Genomic DNA, 25963 nt, shown 5'->3' with positions numbered 1-25963 from the left:
ATTTTAATATTTTCATCAAACTCAAACCTTCGATTAAATTAAAAAAATGTAAACAAAACACAGGCATTTTAATATTTTCATCAAACTCAAACCTTTGATTAAATTAAAAAAATGTAAACAAAACACAGGCATTTTAATATTTTCGTCAAACTGGAACCTTCGACTAAATAAAAAATAATTTAACACAAAACACAGACGTTTTAATATTTTCATCAAACTAAAACCGACTAAATTAAAAAAATGTAAACACAAAACACAGGCATTTGACTATTTTCGTTAAACTGGAACCTTCGACTAAATTAAAAAAATGTTAACACAAAACACAGGTATTTTACTATTTTTATCAAACTGGAACCTTCGACTAAATTAAAAATTTGTTTTAACACAAAACATGCATTTTACTATTTGCGCCAAACTGCAACCTTCGACTAAATTAAACATGTTTTAACACAAAACACAGCCATTTTACTATTTTTGTCAAACTGGAACCTTCGACTAAATTAAACATTTTTTTTAACACAAAACATGCATTTTACTATTTTCGTCAAACTGGAACCTTCGATTAAATAAAAAATAATCAAACACAAAACACAGACGTTTTACTATTTTTGTCAAACTGTAACCTTCGACTAAATTAAACATTTGTTTATGCATTTTACTTTTTTCGTCAAACTGGAACCTTCGACTAAATTAAACATTTTTTTAATACAAAACACAGGCATTTTAATATTTGCGTCAAACTGGAACCTTCGACTAAATAAAAAATAATCAAACACAAAACACAGGCATTTTACTATTTTTGTCAAACTGAAACTTTCGACTAAATAAACACTTGTTTTAACACAAAACACAGGCATTTTTTTTATTTTTCGGCAAACTGGAACCTTCGACTAAATAAAAAATGTAAACACAAAACACAGACATTTTACTATTTTCGGCAAACTGGAACCTTCGACTAAATAAAAAATTAAACACAAAACACAGGCATTTTACTATTTTCGTCAAACTGAAACCATCGACTAAATAAAAACATTTAAACACATAACAGGCATTTTACTATTTTCATCAAACTGGAACCTTCGACTAAATAAAAAAATAATTAAACACAAAACACAGGCATTTTAATATTTTTGTCAAACTGGAACCTTCGACTAAATTAAACATTTTTTTTTTTAACACAAAACATGCATTTTACTATTTTCGTCAAACTGGAACCTTCGACTACCGGTAAATAAAAAATAATCAAACACAAAACACAGACGTTTTAATATTTTCGTCAAACTGGAACCTTCGACTAAATCAAAAAAATGTTTTAACACAAAACATGCATTTTACTATTTTCGTCAAATTGGAACCTTCGACTAAATAAAAAATTAAACACAAAACACAGGCACTTTACTATTTTCGTCAAACTGAAACCATCGACTAAATAAAAACATTTAAACACAAAACAGGCATTTTACTATTTTCATCAAACTGGAACCTTCGACTAAATTAAAAACAATTTAACACAAAACACAGGCATTTTACTATTTTCATCAAACTGGAACCTTCGACTAAATAAAAAAATAAACACAAAACACAGGCATTTTAATATTTTTGTCAAACTGGAACCTTCGACTAAATTAAAAAAAAATTTTTTAACACAAAACATGCATTTTACTATTTTCGTCAAACTGGAACCTTCGACTAAATAAAAAATAATCAAACACAAAACACAGACGTTTTAATATGTTTGTCAAACTGGAACCTTCGACTAAATTAAAAAAAAAATTTAAACACAAAACATGCATTTTACTATTTTTGTCAAACTGGAACCTTCGACTAAATAAAAAATTAAACACAAAACACAGGCATTTTACTAGTTTCAGCAAACTGGAACCTTCGACTAAATTAAAAACAATTTAACACAAAGCACAGGCGTTTTACTATTTTCATCAAACTGGAACCTTCGACTAAATAAAAAAATAATTAAACACAAAACACAGGCATTTTAATATTTTTGTCAAACTGGAACCTTCGACTTAATTAAACTTTTTTTTTAACACAAAACATGCCTTTTACTATTTGCGTCAAACTGGAACCTTCGACTGAATAAAAAATAATCAAACACAAAACACAGACGTTTTAATATTTTCTTCAAACTGGAACCTTCGACTAAATTAAAAAATTTTTTAACACAAAACATGCATTTTACTATTTTCGTCAAACTGGAACCTTCAACTAAATAAAAAATTAAACACAAAACACAGACATTTTACTATTTTCGTCAAACTGGAACCTTCGACTAAATAAACATTTGTTTTAACACAACATGCATTTTACTATTTTTGTCAAACTGGAACCTTCGACTAAATTAAAAAAAACGTTTAAACACAAAACATGCATTTTACTATTTTCGTCAAACTGGAACCTTCGACTAAATAAAAAATTAAACACAAAACACAGACATTTTACTATTTTCAGCAAACTGGAACCTTCGACTAAATAAACATTTGTTTTAACACAAAACATGCATTTTACTATTTTTGTCAAACTGGAACCTTCCACTAAATTAAACAGTTTTTTTTAACACAAAACATGCATTTTACTATTTACGTCAAACTGGAACCTTCGACTAAATTTAAAAAATGTAAACACAAAACATGCATTTTACTATTTACGTCAAACTGGAACCTTCGACTAAATAAAAAATAATCAAACACAAAACACAGAATTTTAATATTTTCGTCAAACTGTTCGCCAAACGGGAACCTTCGACTAAATTAACATTTTTTTTTAACTTTTTTTTCCCATCCATATAGTTATTTCAATTTCGAAGCTGAAATTATTTTTAGCTATCTAAATACTTTAAACGTACATCCATTGTTATTTTTGTAATATTTTCAACGGCTCAAAGTCGCCAAACTTTAGCAGGAAGTTTCTGCATGCACACCAAATCCGGCAGTGACACGCAACTATTAAAACAAACAGATTCATGATGACGTCATGTTATATTTGACCTGCTTTAAATACACCGGTGTAAAATTAAATGGTCAAAAATAAAACAAGTATGCTTTGTTTGGATGAGTCAAAATGGTGCTAATTTGTTGCATTAAGTTGATTTTATTCAAAGTGTATTCAGCAAAAAAAGCATGTATTTTTTAAAAAAAAGACAAAAATCTGGTTCATCATTTCATTAAATAACTTTTATTTCTTTAAGAATAACAGGAGAAAAGCGTTAGCAATTTCTGTACAATTGTTTCACTGTGTTTTCCCTTGGATTGGACTTGTCGAAACCCACGAATGCTGGGGGGACGTGTGGGGGGGGTCTGAGAAATGTTTACGCTGCCATGTAGTGCACGTTTTAATCCTTTAAAAAAAAAAAAAAAAAAAAAACAATTTCTTTGTCCACAGACGTCAGTCGAGTTTCCTTCAGATCGATTCTGAGAAAGAAATTTCCTTTAAGCGTCATGTTGGCTCTCCTCGCTTCCGTGACGGCTGCGCTTGTCTTTGTCCCAGTTCAATGTAAAAAAAAAAAAAAAAAAAAAAAAAAAACAACCTAAGAGGCACATTAGAAATACTGCCATTTTCCCAGGACTGTGTCTTTGATTGCATCCACGAACTGTACAGGCACCCAGTAGACCCAATACTGAGACGCTTCTGTAGGACCCAACTGGAACGCCTGGGACCCAAATAGATCATGTATTGACATGCACTCATTGTACACACCATCACTTTTTCTTAGGCTCTGATTACAAAGGGGAACATTTGAGGGTAGCGGGGGGTGTATATTGTAGCGTCCTGGAAGAGTTAGTGCTGCAAGGGATTCTGGGTATTTGTTCTGTTGTTACGTTGCGGATGTTCTCCCGAAATGTGTTTGTCATTCTTGTTTGGTGTGAGTTCGCAGTGTGGCGCATATTTGTAACAGTGTTAAAGTTGTTTATACGGCCACCCTCAGTGTGACCTGTATGGCTGTTGACCAAGTATGCGATGCATTCACTTGTGTGTGTGAAAAGCCGTAGATATTATGTGATTGGGCCGGCAATTTAAGGTTTATTGGCGCTCTGTACTTCTCCCTACGTCCGTGTACACGGCGGCGTTTTAAAAAGTCATGAATTTTACTTTTTGAAACCGATTCCGATATTACATTTTAAAGCATTTATTGGCCGATAATATCGGCAGTCCGATATTATCGGACATCTCTAGTGATAATCATAGAGGCGGAAATGTACACATATGCGATACTGTCCAGTAAAATCCAGCTGAAGCAACAAAAACGGAAGTCTGATTACCATATTTTCTGGACTATAAGCCGCTATTTTTTTCCCAACGCTTTGAACCCTGCAGCTTGGGAAACAGTGCGATAAATTTATGGATTTTTCTTTGTTTTGTTTTCAAATCACGCCGACAGACACTGAGAAGGTGTGTTATTGTTCGTGCTATGGCGCTATCTTTTGGACAAATTCCCTCACTGCAGGATGGCATTGTACTTCCTGTTTCGTGCCTTGGACCGGAAGTAAAAATCGTCCGTAGCGTTTCTGCTGGAAAGGATTCTTCATTCATCATTTCAAACGTTTGTAAGTTTTACAATATAACAATTTATACTTACTAAACCGTCACCTGTGTGATATCTGTAAGTGTTTTCCTGCACATTTGTACGTAATGTAATCAAGCTAGCATCGTTAGCATTAGCGAATTTGCCAACCCGTTTAAAAATGTCTCTTAGTGTTATTAACTTATGTTGCAGTTTTTCGCAAAATAAAAGCAATCTGTTAGAATAATTTTCTAAATTATCACAAAAACTTTGTATTACATTGTGTTCCTGACAAGAAGACAAAAGGCTGTCTTTTGAAACCTACCAAGAGTAAGGCTCGTAAAACTCCACTGTGTAGGGGCGGGTAAGCAAGATGGTGTTCCTGTGTTCTCTCATGTATGGTAATCAACAGAAGGATGTTGTTCTGGCCCAAGGACTTCAAAGCGGCGACAACCAAGGATCTGCCCAATTTCCAGACGAACTCTTTTTGAACTATTTTATGGAACTATTTTACGACCTCTCCTTTTGAACTGTTCGGTAACCAAAGGCAACGCTGTTTACGACCCACTTCCCTCTGGAAGCAGCTGTGGTCGGGTGGGGGGAGAAAGTCAAATAAAGAAGGAGGAGTGCAATCTTTGGGCAGAGCGTGCTGGAGATTGTAGAAGGATACAATGTCCGGACGACTCTCCTCAATATATTGAGTCCAAATTGAAATATGTCTCTGTTTAATTCTTTGCCTCTTGTCTTGTTTAATAAATGTCATCAGTGTTTGAACCTGACATAATATTTCAAAGAGTAGATTTGCGACTTGTAGGTGTTTCCGATTAAAGGGCGTTTTGCGACACGAGACGTCATTTTCGTAAAATCTCATCCTGTGAGACTCCACTTTGAGGAAGATATTGCCGTGATGTCGGTAGAAGACGAAGGCAGCGGGCGATCGCTCAAAAGGGAAGGGACCCGCGAGTAGGGATGATGTTTGATAAGAAATTATCGAGTTCGAGCCCATTATCGAATCCTCTTATCGGACCGATTCCTTATCGATTCTCTTATCGAATCCAGATAGGTTGTTGTATATGGAAAAAAACACGTTTAAAAATGTCTCTCTTAGTGTTATTAACTTACGTTAGCTGCGTTTCCGTTGCAGTTTTTCGCAAAATAAAAGCAACATGTTAGAATAATTGTTTCTAAATTATCACAAAAACTTTGTATTACATTGTGTTCCTGACAAGAAGACAAAAAAGGCTGTCTATTGAAACCTACCAAGAGTAAGGCTAGTAAAACTCCACTGTGTAGGGGCGGGTAAGCAAGATGGTGTTCCTGTGTTCTTTCATGTACGGTAATCAACAGAAGGACCTACCAAGGATCTGCCCAATTTCCAGACGAACTCTTTTTGAACTATTTTATGGAACTCTTTACTCTTACATGAGACGTAATTTCCGTAAAATCTCATCCTGTGAATGAGACGTAATTTCCGTAAAAAATCATCCTGTGAGACTCCACTTTGAGGAAGATATTGCCGTGATGTCGGTAGAAGACGAAGGCAGCGGGCGATCGCTCAAAAGGGAAGGGACCCGCGAGTAGGGATGATGTTTGATAAGAAATTATCGAGTTCGAGCCCATTATCGAATCCTCTTATCGGACCGATTCCTTATCGATTCTCTTATCGAATCCAGATAGGTTGTTGTATATGGAAAAAAACACTATTTGGTTTAAAACTTTTTTTTAAACTTTTATTTTATAAGAAAAAAATAAAATAAAAAATAAAAATAAATATTGAGTGTTACCCCCCTAAAAAAATAAAATAAATAAATATTGACTGTTGTTACCCAAAGTATATTAAGTGGGATTTTTCAGAAAAACAAATATATACAGTAACACAAAAACAACCTGTCTCTGTGGTCACTATAGGTCAGGGGTCGGCAACCTTTACCAGTCAAAGAGCCATTTTGACCAGTTTCACAAATTATAGAAAACAATGGGAGCCACAAAAATATTTTGAAATTTTAAATGAAAAAACACTGCATACATAGTTTTTTTTTTTGCTTTGTGCTTGTATAAACTAGGGGTCTCAGACACGCTGCCCACGCCTTTATATGGAATTTGGTAGCTGGTGCGGCACGCGGATTTTAATCGATTGGCGCTTGTCAACGTCATGCGTACCGTGATGGTACAGCATTTAGCAACCACTACCAACAGCGTGCCTGATCAGCCACACCTTGTATGGGCTTTCGCTTGCTCACGTAGGTGACAGCAAGGCATACTTGGTCAACAACCACACAGGTTACACTGACGGTGGCGGTATAAAAAAAAACTTTAACACTCTTACTAATAATGCGCCACACTGTGAACCCACACCAAACAAGAATGACAAACACATTTCGGGAGAACATCTGCACCGTAACACAACATAAACACAACAGGACAAATACCCAGAATCCCATGCAGCTCTAACTCTTCCGGGATACATTATACACCCCCCGCTACCAAACCCCGCCCACCTCAACCGACGCACAGAGAGAGGGTTGGGGTGGGGGCGGGGTTTGGTCGTAGCAGGGGTGTATATTGTAGCCCGGAAGAGTCAGGGCTGCATGGGATTCTGGGTGTTTGTTCTGTTGTGTTTATGTTGTGCTAAAGTGCAGATGTTCTCCCGAAATGTGTTTGTCATTCTTGTTTGGTTTTGGTTCAAAGTGTGGCGCATTATGAGTAAGAGTGTTAAAGTTGTTTTATATGGTCACCGTCAGTGTAACCTGTGTGGCTGTTGACCAAGTATGCCTTGCTGTCACGTACGTGTGCAAGCAGAAGATGTATATTGTGTAACAAGTGTTGGGCTGGCACGCTGTTAATACAGATTGTAGAAGGCGCCAAATGTTGTACCATCATGGCACGCCTTTATTATAGTTGTAAGAGTGATAATCGTTAATATATATCCCGGGAGTTTTCTGCGAGAGGCACTGAAATCCGGAAGTCTCGCGGGAAAATTGGGGGGTTCAGCAAGTAAGCTGCTGAGCCGCATCAGAGTGATCAAAGAGCCGCATGCGGCTCCGGAGCCGCGGGTTGCCGAACCCCTGCTATAGGTGAATAGCCATGCCTTGAGGCGTTTTTTTCCGGTCCATTATTTTTGCTGCTTGTGTGACGTAGCTCAGTCATTAGACTGAGCTACGTCATTTGCTGTGATGTTCCACAGGGCATTTCTTGTGGGACGGGATTCGTTCCCAGGGATTCAAATAAAGAACCAACTCTTTTTCTTTACTATAGTGGCCTCGATAACGGGAACCGGTTCCCAAAAAGGGATTCGAGTCCATGGAATCGGTTCCTTTCTTATCGAACGGTTCTTTTCTTATCGAACAACTGGGAGAACCGGTTTCGAACATCATCCCTACGGCCCGGAATGACCCGTTTATCTAGTTGTCCTGGAGTGGCGCCTCAATGGTTTGGTGTTTAAGTGTGAAATGCGGAAAAAAAAGTGTTTCCATCATGCTTTTGCGAAACACTTCAATATCGAAACGTCTCCAAAACCACCTCATGAGAGCGCAGAAAACTTTTTGTGATATTTGAGAGTTTTTTCAAAACATTTCCATTACCAGTTTCTTATTGCGATATTTAGGTTTTGCACATTTCTCGGGGTAATCGAAACGCAGCTGGTGACATTCTTTTTGTATTGTTTCAGTCAGGGATGATGTTTATCAGAAATGATCGATTTCGATGCTATTATCGAACCGATTCCTTATTGAATCCAGATATGTTGTTGTATATGGAAAAAAACACAATACTTAGTGTTAGAATAATTGTTTCTAAATTATCACAAAAACTTTGTGTTACATTGAGGGCCCGGTGAGAAGCGAAAGCTGTCTTTGGAACCTACCAAGAGTAAGGCTCGTAAAACTCCACTGTGGGGGGGGGAGAAGCAAAATGAAGGTAATCAACAGAAAGATATTGTTCGAACCCAAGGACTTCAAAGCGGAGAGGAAGCAGGACCAGACTCCCCTCCAGGCGACCTCTTCTTTTGAACTGTTCGGTAACTAAAGGCAACGCTGTTTACGACCCACTTCCCTTTGGAAGTGGAAGCTGTGGTCGGAGAAAGTCAAATAAAGAAGGAAGCATACGATCTTTTGCCAGAGCGTGCTGAGATACTGTACAAGGGTACAGTGTACAGGCGACTCTCCTGAATTGAGTCCAAATTGAATTCTGTCTCTGTTTGACTCTTTGCTTCCTGTCTTGTTTAATAGATGTCATCAGTGTTTGAACCTGACACTTGGTTTAACAAAAGCTCACTTTTGTTTTTGAAGAAAAAAATAAAATAAACAGGGCAAACACTGCCCTGGTCTCTCTGGCTGTCATGAATGTCATCGTCTGAAATAGGATAACGTGATCTTGCAAGCACTGGTTTATTAGACAGACCTGTAAACTCTAGAGTGGTGTAGGCTACAAGATACCGTTAAAGGGGAACATTATCACCAGACCTATGTAAGCGTCAATATATACCTTGATGTTGCAGAAAAAAGACCATATATTTTTTTAACCGATTTCCGAACTCTAAATGGGTGAATTTTGGCGATTTAAACACCTTTCTATTATTCGCTCTCACAACGTGACGTCACATCGGGAAGCAATCCGCCATTTTCTCAAACACCGAGTCAAATCAGCTCTGTTATTTTCCGTTTTTTCCACTGTTTTCCGTACCTTGGAGACATCATGCCTCGTCGGTGTGTTGTCGGAGGGTGTAACAACACGAACAGGGACGGATTCAAGTTGCACCAGTGGCCCAAAGATGCGAAAGTGGCAAGAAATTGGACGTTTGTTCCGCACACTTTACCGACGAAAGCTATGCTACGACAGAGATGGCAAGAATGTGTGGATATCCTGCGACACTCAAAGCAGATGCATTTCCAACGATAAAGTCAAAGAAATCTGCCGCCAGAACCCCATTGAATCTGCCGGAGTGTGTGAGCAATTCAGGGACAAAGGACCTCGGTAGCACGGCAAGCAATGGCGGCAGTTTGTTCCCGCAGACGAGCGAGCTAAACCCCCTGGATGTCTTGGCTCACACCGTCCCAAGATGATCAAGAGAAGAATATCGACCCTAGCTTCCCTGGCCTGCTGACATCAACTCCAAAACTGGACACATCAGCTTTTAGGAAAAGAGCGCGGATGAGGGTATGTCTACAGAATATATTAATTGATGAAAATTGGGCTGTCTGCACTCTCAAAGTGCATGTTGTTGCCAAATGTATTTCATATGCTGTAAACCTAGTTCATAGTTGTTAGTTTCCTTTAATGCCAAACAAACACATACCAATCGTTGGTTAGAAGGCGATCGCCGAATTCGTCCTCGCTTTCTCCCGTGTCGCTGGCTGTCGTGTCGTTTTCGTCGGTTTCGCTTGCATACGGTTCAAACCGATATGGCTCAATAGCTTCAGTTTCTTCTTCAGTTTTGTTTTTGCTACCTGCCTCCACACTACAACCATCCGTTTCAATACATGCGTAATCTGTTGAATCGCTTAAGCCGCTGAAATCCGAGTCTGAATCCGAGCTAATGTCGCTATAGCTTGCTGTTCTATGCGCCATGTTTGTTTTTATTGGCTTCACTATGTGACGTCACAGGAAAATGGACGGGTGGTTAAAATCAGGCACTTTGAAGCTTTTTTTAGGGATATTGCGTGATGGGTAAAATTTTGAAAAAAAATTCGAAAAATATAATAAGCCACTGGGAACTGATTTTTAATGGTTTTAACCCTTCTGAAATTGTGATAATGTTCCCCTTTAACGTTATCAGACACATACAAAAAAGGTTAACGTTACCGTTAGCCACTGACTATGCTTAGATAACGTTAATCTAGCTAACATTACTGCAGTCCTGGTAGACATAAGAGGTAACGTTATTTTAGCCTAAAGGCTACAAGTGAGCAGATATGGAAATGAACCTGGGACTGCAGGTTGAAGCAGAGGAAGAGTTAAATTAAGTTAAAGTACCAATGATCGTCACACATACACTAGGTGTGGTGAAATTTGTCCTCTGCATTTGACCCATCCCCTTGATCACCCCCTGGGAGGTGAGGGGAGCAGTGGGCAGCAGCGGTGCCGCACCCGGGAATCATTTTTGGTGATTTAACCCCCAATTCCAACCCTTGATGCTGAGTGCCAAGCAGGGAGGTAATGGGTCCCATTTTTATAGTCTTTGGTATGACTCGGCCGGGGTTTGAACTCGCAACCTACCGATCTCAGGGCGGACACTCTAACCACTAGGCTAGGGGCGTGCTTCGTCATCTCTGTCGCTGCTTCTCCACGACACCTTTCTCTAACCTTCAGGTTATGTGCGGCCTGAACATGTTTCAACATGTTTGTTGTACTTCCCCCCCCTTATAGGAAAGCAAAGCCTAGCAATAATTGCAGATAGCCGTTTCTTCGTCGTATTTCTTAGTAAAGTGAAGCCATGCCTTGGAGCGTTTTTTTTTTTCCGGTCCATTGTTGTTGCTGCTTCTGTATCTGCCGCCGAATAACTGAGCTACGTCATGTCCTGTGACACGGGATTCGAATAAAGAACCAAATCTTTTTCTTTACTATAGTGGCTTCGATAACGGGAACTGTTTCTCAAAAAGGGATTCGAATCCATGGAATCAGTTCTTTTCTTATCGAACAATCGGGCGAATCGGTTTTCGAACATCATCCCTAGTTTCGGTTTTGTAAATTCGCCAAGTAGCCACCGTGGAGTTATTGATTCTGTTTAGCTGATTGAAGAGCGAGCTTCCGCAGCTAACGGGTCCTTGACGGTGACTTCTGTTTTGTTTGGTCAGCCGTTTTACTGCCGTGTTACAGGCACCGTTTGGAAACAATTAAAGCAGCACTAAGTAACTTTTCAACCTTCATAAAATATTGTTATACCTTTTTGGATGATACATATACAGCACAGGCCAAACTTTCTCGTTTTAATGCGTTTTCTTTATTTTCATGACTATTTACATTGTAGATTGTCACATCAAAACTATGAATGAACACGTGTGGAGTTATGTACTTAACAAAAAAGGTGAAATAACTGAAAACATGTTTGTATATTCTAGTTTCTTCAAAATAGCCACCCTTTGCTCGGATTACTGCTTTGCACACTCTTGGCATTCTCTCCATGAGCTTCAAGAGGTAGTCACCTGAAATGGTTTTCACTTCACAGGTGTGCTTGAAGCTCAGTGAGAGAATGCCAAGAGTGTTCATTCATAATTTGGATGCCTTCAGTGACAATAGTCATGAAGGTAAAGAAAATGCATTGAATGAGAAGGCTTGTCCAAACCTTTGGCCTGTACTGTATGTAAGAATATGTATTTATTCAAAAATGTATAGCCCGGAAATGACAGTAGTTTTACTTTCCTACAAGTTTAAACTTATTTTTACACTTGCATGACAGGTAAGACTGCTGAAGTAACCTGGAAGTAGGGTTTGTTTTGTCACGCATCATCAAAGACTGACTCATTTGACTTGATCATAGAGCTATTTTTGACGCTTGTATGAATGAATGAAAATGTTACCTAACAACTTTGCCAGTGCAGTAAATACAAGTTTAATGACGGTGGCAGTTTGACCCTGAAACGGTCACTGTAGTTATAAAAGAATCAGATTTGTCTTTTTGTACAAACCCCGTTTCCATATGAGTTGGGAAATTGTGTTAGATGTAAATATAAATGGAATACAATGATTTGCAAATCCTTTTCAACCCATATTCAGTTGAATATGCTACAAAGACAACATATTTGATGTTCAAACTGATAAACATTTTTTTTGTTTCAAATAATCATTAACTTTAGAATTTGATGCCAGCAACACGTGACAAAGAAGTTGGGAAAGGTGGCAATAAATACTGATAAAGTTGAAGAATTCTCATCAAACACTTATTTGGAACATCCCACAGGTGAACAGGCAAATTGGGAACAGGTGGGTGCCATGATTGGGTATAAAAGTAGATTCCATGCAATGCTCAGTCATTCACAAACAAGGATGGGGCGAGGGTCACCACTTTGTCAACAAATGCGTGAGCAAATTGTTGAACAGTTTAAGAAAAACCTTTCTCAACCAGCTATTGCAAGGAATTTAGGGATTTCACCATCTACGGTCCGTAATATCATCAAAGGATTCAGAGAATCTGGAGAAATCACTGCACGTAAGCAGCTAAGCCCGTGACCTTCGATCCCTCAGGCTGTACTGCATTAACAAGCTACATCAGTGTGTAAAGGATATCACCACATGGGCTCAGGAACACTTCAGAAACCCACTGTCAGTAACTACAGTTGGTCGCTACATCTGTAAGTGCAAGTTAAAACTCTCCTATGCAAGGCGAAAACCGTTTATCAACAACACCCAGAAACGCCGTCGGCTTCGCTGGGCCTGAGCTCATCTAAGATGGACTGATACAAAGTGGAAAAGTGTTCTGTGGTCTGACGAGTCCACATTTCAAATTGTTTTTGGAAACTGTGGACGTCGTGTCCTCCGGACCAAAGAGGAAAAGAACCATCTGGATTGTTATAGGCGCAAAGTGGAAAAGCCAGCATCTGTGATGGTATGGGGGTGTATTAGTGCCCAAGACATGTGAAGGCATCATTAATGCTGAAAGGTACATACAGGTTTTGGAGCAACATATGTTGCCATCCAAGCAACGTTATCATGGGCGCCCCTGCTTATTTCAGCAAGACAATGCCAAGCCACGTGTTACATCAACGTGGCTTCATAGTAAAAGAGTGCGGGTACTAGACTGGCCTGCCTGTAGTCCAGACCTGTCTCCCATTGAAAATGTGTGGCGCATTATGAAGCCCACAATGGAGACCCCCGGACTGTTGAACAACTTAAGTTGTACATCAAGCAAGAATGGGAAATAATTCCACTTGAGAAGCTTCAAAAATGTGTCTCCTCAGTTCCCAAACGTTTACTGAGTGTTGTTAAAAGGAAAGGCCATGTAACACAGTGGTGAACATGCCCTTTCCCAACTACTTTGGCACGTGTTCCATCCATCCATCCATCCATCTTCTTCCGCTTATCCGAGGTCGGGTCGCGGGGGCAGCAACCTAAGCAGGGAAGACCAGACTTCCCTCTCCCCAGTCACTTCGTCCAGCTCTTCCTGTGGAACCCCGAGGCGTTCCCAGGCCAGCCGGGAGACATAGTCTTCCCAACGTGTCCTGGGTCTTCCCCGCGGCCTCCTAACGGTCGGACGTGCCCTAAACACCTCCCTAGGGAGGCGTTCGGGTGGCATCCTGACCAGATGCCCGAACCACCTCATCTGGCTCCTCTCGATGTGGAGGAGCAGCGGCTTTACTTTGAGCTCCCCCCGGATGGCAGAGCTTCTCACCCTATCTCTAAGGGAGAGCCCCGCCACCCGGCGGAGGAAACTCATTTCGGCCGCTTGTACCTGTGATCTTGTCCTTTCGGTCATAACCCAAAGCTCATGACCATAGGTGAGGATGGGAACGTAGATCGACCGGTAAATTGAGAGCTTTGCCTTCCGGCTCAGCTCCTTCTTCACCACAACGGATCGATACAGCGTCCGCATTACTGAAGACGCCGCACCGATCCGCCTGTCGATCTCACGATCCACTCTTCCCTCACTCGTGAACAAGACTCCGAGGTACTTGAACTCCTCCACTTGGGGCAAGATCTCCTCCCCAACCCGGAGATGGCACTCCACCCTTTTCCGGGCGAGAACCATGGACTCGGACTTGGAGGTGCTGATTCTCATCCCAGTCGCTTCACACTCGGCTGCGAACCGATCCAGTGAGAGCTGAAGATCCTGGCCAGATGAAGCCATCAGGACCACATCATCTGCAAAAAGCAGAGACCTAATCCTGCAGCCACCAAACCAGATCCCCTCAACGCCTTGACTGTGCCTAGAAATTCTGTCCATAAAAGTTATGAACAGAATCGGTGACAAAGGGAAGCCTTGGCGGAGTCCAACCCTCACTGGAAAAGTGTCCGACTTACTGCCGGCAATGCGGCACGTGTTGCAGCCATGAAATTCTAAGTTAATTATTATTTGCAAAAAAAAAAAAAAAAAGTTTATGAGTTTGAACATCAAATATCTTGTCTTTGTAGTGCATTCAATTGAATATGGATTGAAAAGGCTTAGCAAATCATTGTATTCCGTTTATATTTACATCTAACACAATTTCCCAACTCATATGGAAACGGGGTTTGTAAGATATTAGTGTGTCATTTCCCGCTTGCGTTCAGAGCCTGAAGCAGCCGAGCGTCACCGCCCGTCGCCCTGGTGTGACCCCGGTGTCAATGCAACGCTCTTACTCACCATCATGTAATAGCCCTCGTGCTCTTCAATAGGCTCGGACAGCACGTTCTTAATGGAGCCCATCGGCACCTTCTCTGTCCTCTCTGCACACACACGGACACACCACAGTGACGCCGCCGTCCCTTTTAAGGTGGACGACCACAGCGAGACGGCCGCTCACCTTTCGTGCCGATCCACAGCTGATCCTGCTCCAGTTTGAACGTGAGTCTTACTTTCCCCCCGGACTTGTTGTACATTCCGGATAAAGGCACTGTCGGTAGTCGCTCCTGTGTGGGGAAGTCGGTCAGTGGCGGCCAAACACTCGCACGGCAAAACTGCAAACACGCTCACTTTTGTTCCTTTGACAGCCGGCATGACGTCTTCTGGTTTACCTTTGTCCAAAACCTTCCTGTGTTGCTGAAAGAAAACACAAAAGTTATGAGTTTAAATAATTGCATGGTGCATGAGTGTGTGCATGAGTGCACAAAGTCTAAAATGGACTGTGATATTCTGATGGTTCGCTCCCTTGGTGGTGGTAGCATCATGGTCCGGGGTTGCATGAGTGGAGCGGTGGTTCATTAATGGGGGAAGGGGGGTGACAAATTCCTACACGGACTGTGACGTTCTGATGGTGAAGTGAATTACATTTATATAGCACATTTCTCTAGAGACATAGCACATACATGAATCCCAACATGTCCTGTGACATTCTAAAGCAGTGGTTCTTAACCTGGTTTCGATCGAACCCTAGGGGTTCGGTGAGTCGGGCTCAGGACACACCCGACTCATTGTGTAAATAAAAACTTCTCCCTATCGGCGTATTAAGGATTTGGCAACAGCAGAAGTCAGTAATGCCCGAACCACTTCATCTGGCTCCTCTCGATGTGGAGGAGCAGCGGCTTTACTTTGAGCTCCCCCCGGATGGCAGAGCTTCTCACCCTATCTCTAAGGGAGAGCCCCGCTACCCGGCGGAGGAAACTCATTTCGGCCGCTTGTACCCATGATCTTGTCCTTTCGGTCATGACCCAAAGCTCATGATCATAGGTGAGGATGGGAACGTAGATCGATCGGTAAATTGAGAGCTTTGCCTTCCGGCTCAGCTCCTTCTTCACCACAACGGATCGATACAGCGTCCGCATTACTTAAGACGCCGCACCGATCCGCCTGTCGATCTCACGATCCACTCTTCCCTCACTCGTGAACAAGACTCCGAGGTACTTGAACTCCTCCACTTGGGGAAAGATCTCCTCCCCAAGTCGAAGATGGCACTCCACCCTTTTCCGGGCGCAAACCATGGACTCGGACTTGGAGGTGCTGATTCCCATCACAGTCGCTTCACACTCGGCTGCGAACCGATCCAGTGAGAGCTGAAGATCCTGGCCAGATGAAGCCATCAGGACCACATCATCTGCAAATAGTAGAGACCTAATCCTGCAGCCTCCAAACAAGATACCCTCAACACCCTGACTGCACCTAGAAATTCTGTCCATAGAAGTTATGAACAGAATCGGTGACAAAGGGCAGCCTTGGCGGAGTCCAACCCTCACTGGAAACGTGTCCGACTTACTGCCGGCAATGCGGACCAAGCTCTGACACTGATCATACAGGGAGCGGACTGCCACAATCAGACAGTCCGATACCCCATACTCTCTGAGCACTCCCCACAGTCGAATGCCTTCTCCAAGTCCACAAAGCACATGTAGACTGGTTGGGCAAACTCCCATGCACCCTCAAGGACCCTGCCGAGAGTATAGAGCTGGTCCACGGTTCCACGACCAGGACGATGACCAGCCTCAATCCATCCGAGTATAATTATTTGGCCACTAATCAGAGTGCGCCTAAAAGTGGTCACAACTCTTCTTTGATTGTTTTCTGAATATCTGCGCCTTTTATGGTGGTGTTGGTAGTGTCTCGGTCCAGGGCCGCATGAGTGCTGCCATTGGGGAACCATGATTTCCAACATCTTCCCTTCATCGGCCTCATTCCATCCCAGTATAATTATTTGGCCACTAATCATGGTGCGCCTAAAAGTGGTCACAACTCTTCTTTGATTGTTTTCTGAATATCTGCGCCTTTTACGGTGGTGTTGGTAGTGTCACGGTCTAGGGCCGCATGAGTGCTGCCATTGGGGAACCATGATTTCCAACATCTTCTCTTCATCAGCCTCATTCCATCCCAGTATAATTATTTGGCCACTAATCACGGTGCACCTAAAAGTGGTCACAATTCTTCTTTGATTGTTTTCTGAATATCTGCGCCTTTTACGGTGGTGTTGGTAGTGTCTCGGTCTAGGGCCGCATGAGTGCTGCCACTGGGGAACCATGATTTCCAACATCTTCCCTTCATCGGCCTCATTCCATCCCAGTATAATTATTTGGCCACTAATCAGAGTGCGCCTAAAAGTGGTCACAACTCTTCTTTGATTGTTTTCTGAATATCTGCGCCTTTTACGGCGGTGTTGGTAGTGTCACGGTCTAGAGCCGCATGAGTGCTGCTGCCACTGGGGAACCATGATTTCCAACATCTTCCCTTCATCAGCCTCATTCCATCCCAGTATAATTATTTGGCCACTAATCAGAGTGCGCCTAAAAGTGGTCACAACTCTTCTTTGATTGGTTTCTGAATACCTGCGCCTTTTACGGAGGTGTTGGTAGTGTCACGGTCTAGAGCCGCATGAGTGCTGCTGCCACTGGGGAACCATGATTTCCAACATCTTCCCTATATCAGCCTCATTCCATCGCAGTATAATTATTTGGCCACTAATCATGGTGCGCCTAAAGGTGGTCACAACTCTTCTTTGATGAATATCTGCGCCTTTTACGGTGGTGTTGGTAGTGTCTCGGTCCAGGGCCGCATGAGTGCTGCCATTGGGGAACCATGATTTCCAACATCTTCCCTTCATCAGCCTCATTCCATCCCAGTATAATTATTTGGCCACTAATCACGGTGCACCTAAAAGTGGTCACAATTCTTCTTTGATTGTTTTCTGAATATCTGCGCCTTTTACGGGGGTGTTGGTAGTGTTTCGGTCCAGGGCCGCATGAGTGCTGCCATTGGGGAACCATGATTTCCAACATCTTCCCTTCATCAGCCTCATTCCATCCCAGTATAATTATTTGGCCACTAATCACGGTGCACCTAAAAGTGGTCACAACTCTTCTTTGATTGTTTTCTGAATATCTGCGCCTTTTACGGCGGTGTTGGTAGTGTCACGGTCTAGGGCTGCATGAGTGCTGCTGCCACTGGGGAACCATGATTTCCAACATCTTCCCTTCATCAGCCTCATTCCATCCCAGTATAACTATTTGGCCACTAATCAGAGTGCGCCTAAAAGTGGTCACAACTCTTTGATTGTTTTCTGAATATCTGCGCCTTTTACGGTGGTGTTGGTAGTGTCTCGGTCCAGGGCCGCATGAGTGCTGCCAGTGGGGAACCATGATTTCCAACATCTTCCCTTCATCGGCCTCATTTCATCCCAGTATAATTATTTGGCCACTAATCTCGGTGCGCCTAAAAGTGGTCACAATTCTTCTTTGATTGTTTTCTGAATATCTGCGCCTTTTACGGAGGTGTTGGTAGTGTCTCGGTCTAGGGCCACATGAGTGCTGCTGTTACTGGGGAACCATGATTTCCAACATCTTCCCTTCATCGGCCTCATTCCATCCCAGTATAATTATTTGGCCACTAATCAGAGTGCGCCCAAAAGTGGTCACAACTCTTCTTTGATTGTTTTCTGAATATCTGCGCCTTTTACGGTGGTGTTGGTAGTGTCTCAGTCCAGGGCCGCATGAGTGCTGCCAATGGGGAACCATGATTTCCAACATCTTCCTTTCATCGGCCTCATTCCATCCCAGTATAATTATTTGGCCACTAATCACGGTGCGCCTAAAAGTGGTCACAACTCTTCTTTGGTTGTTTTCTGAATATCTGCGCCTTTTACGGCGGTGTTGGTAGTGTCACGGTCTAGGGCCGCATGAGTGCTGCTGCCACTGGGGAACCATGATTTCCAACATCTTCCCTATATCAGCCTCATTCCATCCCAGTATAATTATTTGGCCACTAATCACGGTGCGCCTAAAAGTGGTCACAACTCTTCTTTGATGAATATCTGCGCCCTTTACGGTGGTGTTGGTAGTGTCACGGTCCAGGGCCGCTTGAGTGCTGCCATTGGGGAACCATGATTTCCAACATCTTCCCTTCATCAGCCTCATTCCATCCCAGTATAATTATTTGGCCACTAATCAGAGTGCGCCTAAAAGTGGTCACAACTCTTCTTTGATTGTTTTCTGAATATCTGCGCCTTTTACGGTGGTGTTGGTAGTGTCTCAGTCCAGGGCCGCATGAGTGCTGCCATTGGGGAACCATGATTTCCAACATCTTCCCTTCATCGGCCTCATTCCATCCCAGTATAATTATTTGGCCACTAATCATGGTGCGCCTAAAGGTGGTCACAACTCTTCTTTGATGAATATCTGCGCCTTTTACGGTGGTGTTGGTAGTGTCTCGGTCCAGGGCCGCATGAGTGCTGCCATTGGGGAACCATGATTTCCAACATCTTCCCTTCATCAGCCTCATTCCATCCCAGTATACATATTTGGCCACTAATCACGGTGCGCCTAAAAGTGGTCACAACTCTTCTTTGATTGTTTTCTGAATATCTGCGCCTTTTACAGCGGTGTTGGTAGTGTCACGGTCTAGGGCTGCATGAGTGCTGCTGCCACTGGGGAACCATGATTTCCAACATCTTCCCTTCATCAGCCTCATTCCATCCCAGTATAACTATTTGGCCACTAATCATGGTGCGCCTAAAAGTGGTCACAACTCTTTGATTGTTTTCTGAATATCTGCGCCTTTTACGGTGGTGTTGGTAGTGTCTCGGTCCAGGGCCGCATGAGTGCTGCCATTGGGGAACCATGATTTCCAACATCTTCCCTTCATTGGCCTCATTCTATCCCAGTATAATTATTTGGCCACTAATCACGGTGCGCCTAAAGGTGGTCACAACTCTTCTTTGATGAATATCTGCGCCTTTTACGGTGGTGTTGGTAGTGTCACGGTCTAGGGCCGCATGAGTGCTGCTGTTACTGGGGAACCATGATTTCCAACATCTTCCCTTCATCAGCCTCATTCCATCCCAGTATACATATTTGGCCACTAATCACGGTGCGCCTAAAAGTGGTCACAACTCTTCTTTGATTGTTTTCTGAATATCTGCGCCTTTTACGGAGGTGTTGGTAGTGTCACGGTCCAGGGCTGCATGAGTGCTGCTGCCACTGGGGAACCATGATTTCCAACATCTTCCCTTCATCAGCCTCATTCCATCCCAGTATAACTATTTGGCCACTAATCATGGTGCGCCTAAAAGTGGTCACAACTCTTTGATTGTTTTCTGAATATCTGCGCCTTTTACGGTGGTGTTGGTAGTGTCTCGGTCCAGGGCCGCATGAGTGCTGCCATTGGGGAACCATGATTTCCAACATCTTCCCTTCATTGGCCTCATTCTATCCCAGTATAATTATTTGGCCACTAATCACGGTGCGCGTAAAGGTGGTCACAACTCTTCTTTGATGAATATCTGCGCCTTTTACGGTGGTGTTGGTAGTGTCACGGTCTAGGGCCGCATGAGTGCTGCTGTTACTGGGGAACCATGATTTCCAACATCTTCCCTTCATCAGCCTCATTCCATCCCAGTATAATTATTTGGCCACTAATCACGGTGCGCCTAAAAGTGGTCACAACTCTTCTTTGATTGTTTTCTGAATATCTGCGCTTTTTACGGTGGTGTTGGTAGTGTCTCGGTCTAGGGCCGCATGAGTGCTGCTGTTACTGGGGAACCATAATTTCCAACATCTTCCCTTCATCAGCCTCATTCCATCCCAGTATAATTATTTGGCCACTAATCACGGTGCGCCTAAAAGTGGTCACAACTCTTCTTTGATTGTTTTCTGAATATCTGCGCCTTTTACGGTGGTGTTGGTAGTGTCTCGGTCTAGGGCCGCATGAGTGCTGCCACTGGGGAACCATGATTTCCAACATCTTCCCTTCATCGGCCTCATTCCATCCCAGGATAATTATTTGGCCACTAATCACGGTGCGCCTAAAAGTGGTCTCAACTCCTCTTTGATTGTTTTCTGAATATCTGCGCCTATTACGGTGGTGTTGGTAGTGTCACGGTCTAGGGCCGCATGAGTGCTGCCATTGGGGAACCATGATTTCCAACATCTTCCCTTCATGTGCAACCATGTGGCGACAGACTATTTCCTACCTTTTGTCTGCATAGAGGCTCCTTCTTGTTTTCCTCTGCCTTCACTTCCTGCTGCATGACCTCTTTGGGCGTGCTGACGGCCAGCACGTCGTTGATGGTGGAGCCCACCACCATGATCTTGGCGCCGCTGGTCACCTTTATCTCCCGTAGCGTCTTGTCCTCCGGAAGCAAGCCTTTGTACATGACCTTCTGCATGGCCGGCGGAAGACCTGGCGAGAGGAAGATTTAAGACTCGGGTCGGCGCGAGTTAGTGGAAAGGGATTCCTCACCGGTGAGCGAGTGGATCCTCTCCTTCAGCTTGGCGCCGGTGCTGTCCAGAGGGATCTTCAGGTCGTATTTGATCTTGTTCCAGATGATCTTCAAGTCTACCGTCTCGCCCTCCTCCTCCACGTCGTCCCCGTTGCTCATGCTGGGAGAGTCCTGAGTGGTGGCGTTCCCCGCCTCGGACGTGGACGCCGAGTCGCCCTTCTCATCCGAGTCGCCCGGAAGAGCATCTTCTTTCGGCTCGACGTCCGTTTGCATTACAATATCACTTCCTGTTAGAAAAACAGATTTCGGAGGTTTGAGCGTGTCAGTCTCACAAATCTCATGTAAAAAATATACAACAAGAAACATGTCGATAATGAATAAAGTAGGGATGTCCCGATCCGATATTGATATCGGAAATCAGTCCGATATTAGCCAAAAAAGTGAATATTGGATTTTATCGGACTGAATCTAAAAACTCCGATATAAGCTGTCCATTTACCGCTGCAGCACGTCTATAATAGGCATACTTGCCAACCCTCCCGAATTTTCCAGGAGACTCCCGAAATTCAGCGCCTCTCCCCAAAACCTCCCGGGACAAATATTCTCCCGAAAATCTCCCGATTTTCAGCCGGAGCTGGATGCCACGACCCCTACAGCTCCATGCGGACCTGAGTGAGGACAGCCTTTTTTCATGACGGGAGGACAACAGGGTGACAAGAACTAAATCATCCAGACTAGAGATTATTATGTTTATTTTACCTAAAAATAAATATATTTATTAATTAAAAAAAAAAAAAAAACTAAATACATTTTTACTATATTTTGCTAAAAACATCAAAATTAATTGTATTCTTATTTGTATTTTTTTGTGACTCCTTATTACATCCAGCCATAGAAGTATACATTAAAATAAACATATTTGAAATAATTGATTTTAAATTATCATAATAATTCATTTAAAATGACCATAATTAATTATTAAAATAATTGCTTGTTTATCAACAACTTTAGCATTTTATTCATTACATTTTGAAACTCTCAGAAGCCAAGTTATGTTATATTGCTTAATATTTATTTATGCAAGTTTGAAGTATCAATTATCTAAACACAGTTTTGTTTGCATATTTTCAGGATGTAGATATCTATATCTATATATATATATATATATATATATATATATATATATATATATACATATATATATATATATATATATATGTATGAAATACTTGACTTGGTGAATTCTAGCTGTCAATATACTCCTCCCCTCTTAACCACGCCCCGCCCCACCCCCGGCCACGCCCCCACCCCCCACCTCCTGAAATCGGAGGTCTCAAGGTTGGCAAGTATGATAATAGGTGACTCTGGTTTGATCACACTCCAACACAATAGATGGCGGCAATGCCCCTTAATTAACGTTGGAAGAAGAGCGTCTCTGATCAAGCATGCACAGCCCACGTGATCACAACAACGACAACGCGTGTGCTTGCAGCTAGGGATGTCCCGATCCGATATTTGGATCGGATCGGCCGCCGATATTTGCCAAAAAATGCGTATCGGCAAGGCATGGGAAAATGCCGATCCAGATCCAGTTTTAAAAAAAAACTCCGGTCAGTGTTTTCCAACGCACGTATCTAAATAATACATTCCACTTTTCTGCTGCTCCGCATTTTCCAGCACACCTTCAACACATCCACAGGTCTGTGGATTCTAACGCAGTTGCTTTTAGCTGCTGGCATTACACGACAGGCTCTTCTCACTCTTTCCTGTGTCTCCCTCTCACAGACAGCGAGCGCACCTTCTTACACACGTCACATACTGTCACGACATACGTCGCATACGTATACGTCCTCCCCGAGCAGAGAGGTGCTAGCAACGCTCCCTCTAAGGTGCGCGCCTGTGCAATTGCGCACGGCAAATCTATACCACGCACAAAATCAAATAAAAAAATAAGTGCATCACAATTTTCGACACACGGACACGACAGAGAAAACAGTTTTCGTCATCATTGTTCAAATATTGTAACGTCTGTCGAGACGCTTATCTCCATTCGGTGCCACACGTCCACACCATCAAAATGCAGAGGCAAACATTTCCACATCAACACTGCATGAAAAAAATAGTGATTTTTTTTAGTTGTGATTTCCTTCTCTGCATGAAAGTTTAAAAGTAGCATATATTAATGCAGTATGAAGAAGAATGTTTTAATGTAGACACATAGAATCATCATACTGCTGTGATTATATGCATCAAGTGTTCATTCAAGGCTAAGGCAAAATATCCACATATATATGGCGTATCGTGACATGGCCTTAAAATATCGCAATATTAAAAAAAGGCCATATCGCCCAGCCCTAGTTCAATGATGCCATTTCTGTTTGTCATGTATAATTTTGTCTATTTTGTGTTTATCCTTGAATAAACAGGTCAGTTTCTTGTTACCAACCATTGTGTATTATTCAAACTCCCCTAATTCAGCTGGCTAGTTGTTATCAAGAGTACTAAAACCCTTTTCAACATGATTCTGACAACTAAGTAGGCTAAATAACTTTAAACTTTAATACATGCTCGGATAGGCCAGTATCGGTATCGGTCAGTATCGGTATCGGATCGGAAGTGCAAAAACAATATCGGTATCGGATCGGAAGTGCAAAAACCTGGATCGGGACATCCCTACTTGCAGCAAAGTGTAGTGATGTCGGCTGTGTGGAAGTATTTTAACCTAAACTCGGACAAAGACCACTATGGACTGGACTCTCACAGTAATAACTAGATCCACTATGGACTGGACTCTCACACTATTAAATAGATCCACTATGGACTGGACTCTCTCACTATTATGTTAGATCCACTATGGACTGGACTCTCACACTATTAACTCAATCCACTATGGACTGGACTCATACTTTTAACTAGATCCACTATGGACTGGACTCACACTTTTAACTAGATCCACTATGAACTGGACTCTCACACTATTAACTAGATCCACTATGGACTGGACTCTCACACTATTAACTAGATCCACTATGGACTGGACTCTCACACTATTAACTAGATCCACTATGGACTGGACTCTCTCACTATTATGTTAGATCCACTATGGACTGGACTCTCCCACTATTAACTAGATCCACTATGGAATGGACTCTCACACTACTATTTTAGATCCACTATGAACTGGACTCTCACACTACTATTTTAGATCCACTATGGACTGGACTCTCACACTACTATTTTAGATCCACTATGGACTGGACTCTCACACTATTAACTAGATCCACTATGGACTGCACTCTCTCACTATTATGTTAGATCCACTATGGACTGGACTCTCACACTATTAACTAGATCCACTATGGACTGGACTCTCACACTACTATTTTGGATCCACTATGGACTGGACTCTTACACTATTAACTAGATCCACTATGGACTGGACTCTCACATTATTAACTAGATCCACTATGGACTGGACTCTCACACTATTAACTAGATCCACTATGGACTGGACTCTCACACTATTAACTAGATCCACTATGGACTGGACTCTCACTATTATGTTAGATCCACTATGGACTGGACTCTCACTATTAACTAAATCCACTATGGACTGGACTCTCACACTATTAACTAGATCCACTATGGACTGGACTTTCACACTATTAATTAGATCTGCGGTCCCCTCCAAGGTTTCTCATTGTAATCCCACCGGGGTTGAGTTTTTCCTTGCGCCGATGTGGGATCTGAGCCGAGCATGTGGTTGTGGCTCGCGCAGCCCTTTGAGACACTCGTGATTTAGGGCTATATAAATAACTTCATTAGTGGCCTTGTGGTTAGAGTGTCCGCCCTGAGATCGGTAGGTCGTGAGTTCAAACCCCGGCCGAGTCATATCAAAGACTATAAAAATGGGACCTGCGTGACACTTGGCATCATGGGTCGGAATTGGGGGTTAAATCACCAAAAATGATTCCCGTGCGCGGCCACCGCTGCTGCTCACTGCTCCCCTCACCTCCCAGGGGGTGAACATGGGGGGGAATGGGTCAAATGCAGAGGATAATTTCGCCACACTGTGTGTGACAACCATTGGTACTTCTAACTGTATTGATGTATACGCTTTTTAATGGACCGAATTTATTTTATCTCTCATAATGACTCTTTCGAATGCTTTGTAGCAGCTAATGGAGTAAAATCGAAACAGTTTTCACATGACACTGCATTTACCACTTTCATTTTCCTTACTCACAACTTACTAAAATACAATACGTTGTCATTCGAAGTGGGGTTCAATACAATAACATATTTCACGGTGTTTTAAGTCCCCGCCCTTACAGAACAGACAATATTAGGACTTATTCGCAGTTATTGACGTTAGCTCGCCTCTCACCTATGGGAACATGTCAACTTAAACGTGGATTTTTTTTGAAAAAACATTTCTTTAAAAGACACGACCTTTACAGCGCCCGGTATTAACGCGTCTACGAAGCCGCCCGCTTTAATTCATTACCCGGGGGCAAAAGTTGGTGTAACGGAATGAAGAAAATGTTGCTATGTTCTGCTCAATACCCACCATCCTGGGCCGCCATGATGATTGTGTACAATCAGTGGAAACCTTCCACCGAGCCGAAGAGTGTCACCAGAGGGCAAGATGGTGCCGCTCCTCCGGTACGTTCAAAAAAAG

General features: G+C 42.5%; 1 protein-coding gene across 1 annotated transcript; it reads right to left on the bottom strand.

Annotated features, from left to right (window-relative positions):
- Window positions 1–3173: 3173 nt before the first annotated feature.
- ubfd1 (ubiquitin family domain containing 1) lies at window positions 3174–25963 on the bottom strand. The gene is made up of 7 exons (XM_061982244.2): window positions 25853–25963; window positions 21303–21569; window positions 21034–21242; window positions 15120–15185; window positions 14950–15055; window positions 14790–14872; window positions 3174–3664 (listed from the first exon to the last, which is right to left on the bottom strand). Exons 1-7 carry the CDS (start codon window positions 25866–25868, stop codon window positions 3554–3556), a joined length of 858 nt encoding a protein of 285 aa, XP_061838228.2. The 5' UTR covers window positions 25869–25963; the 3' UTR covers window positions 3174–3553.

Source organism: Nerophis lumbriciformis, linkage group LG24, assembly GCF_033978685.3.
Source record: "Nerophis lumbriciformis linkage group LG24, RoL_Nlum_v2.1, whole genome shotgun sequence".
NCBI lineage: Eukaryota > Metazoa > Chordata > Actinopteri > Syngnathiformes > Syngnathidae > Nerophis > Nerophis lumbriciformis.
This window is presented reverse-complemented; position numbering and strand designations above follow the sequence as displayed.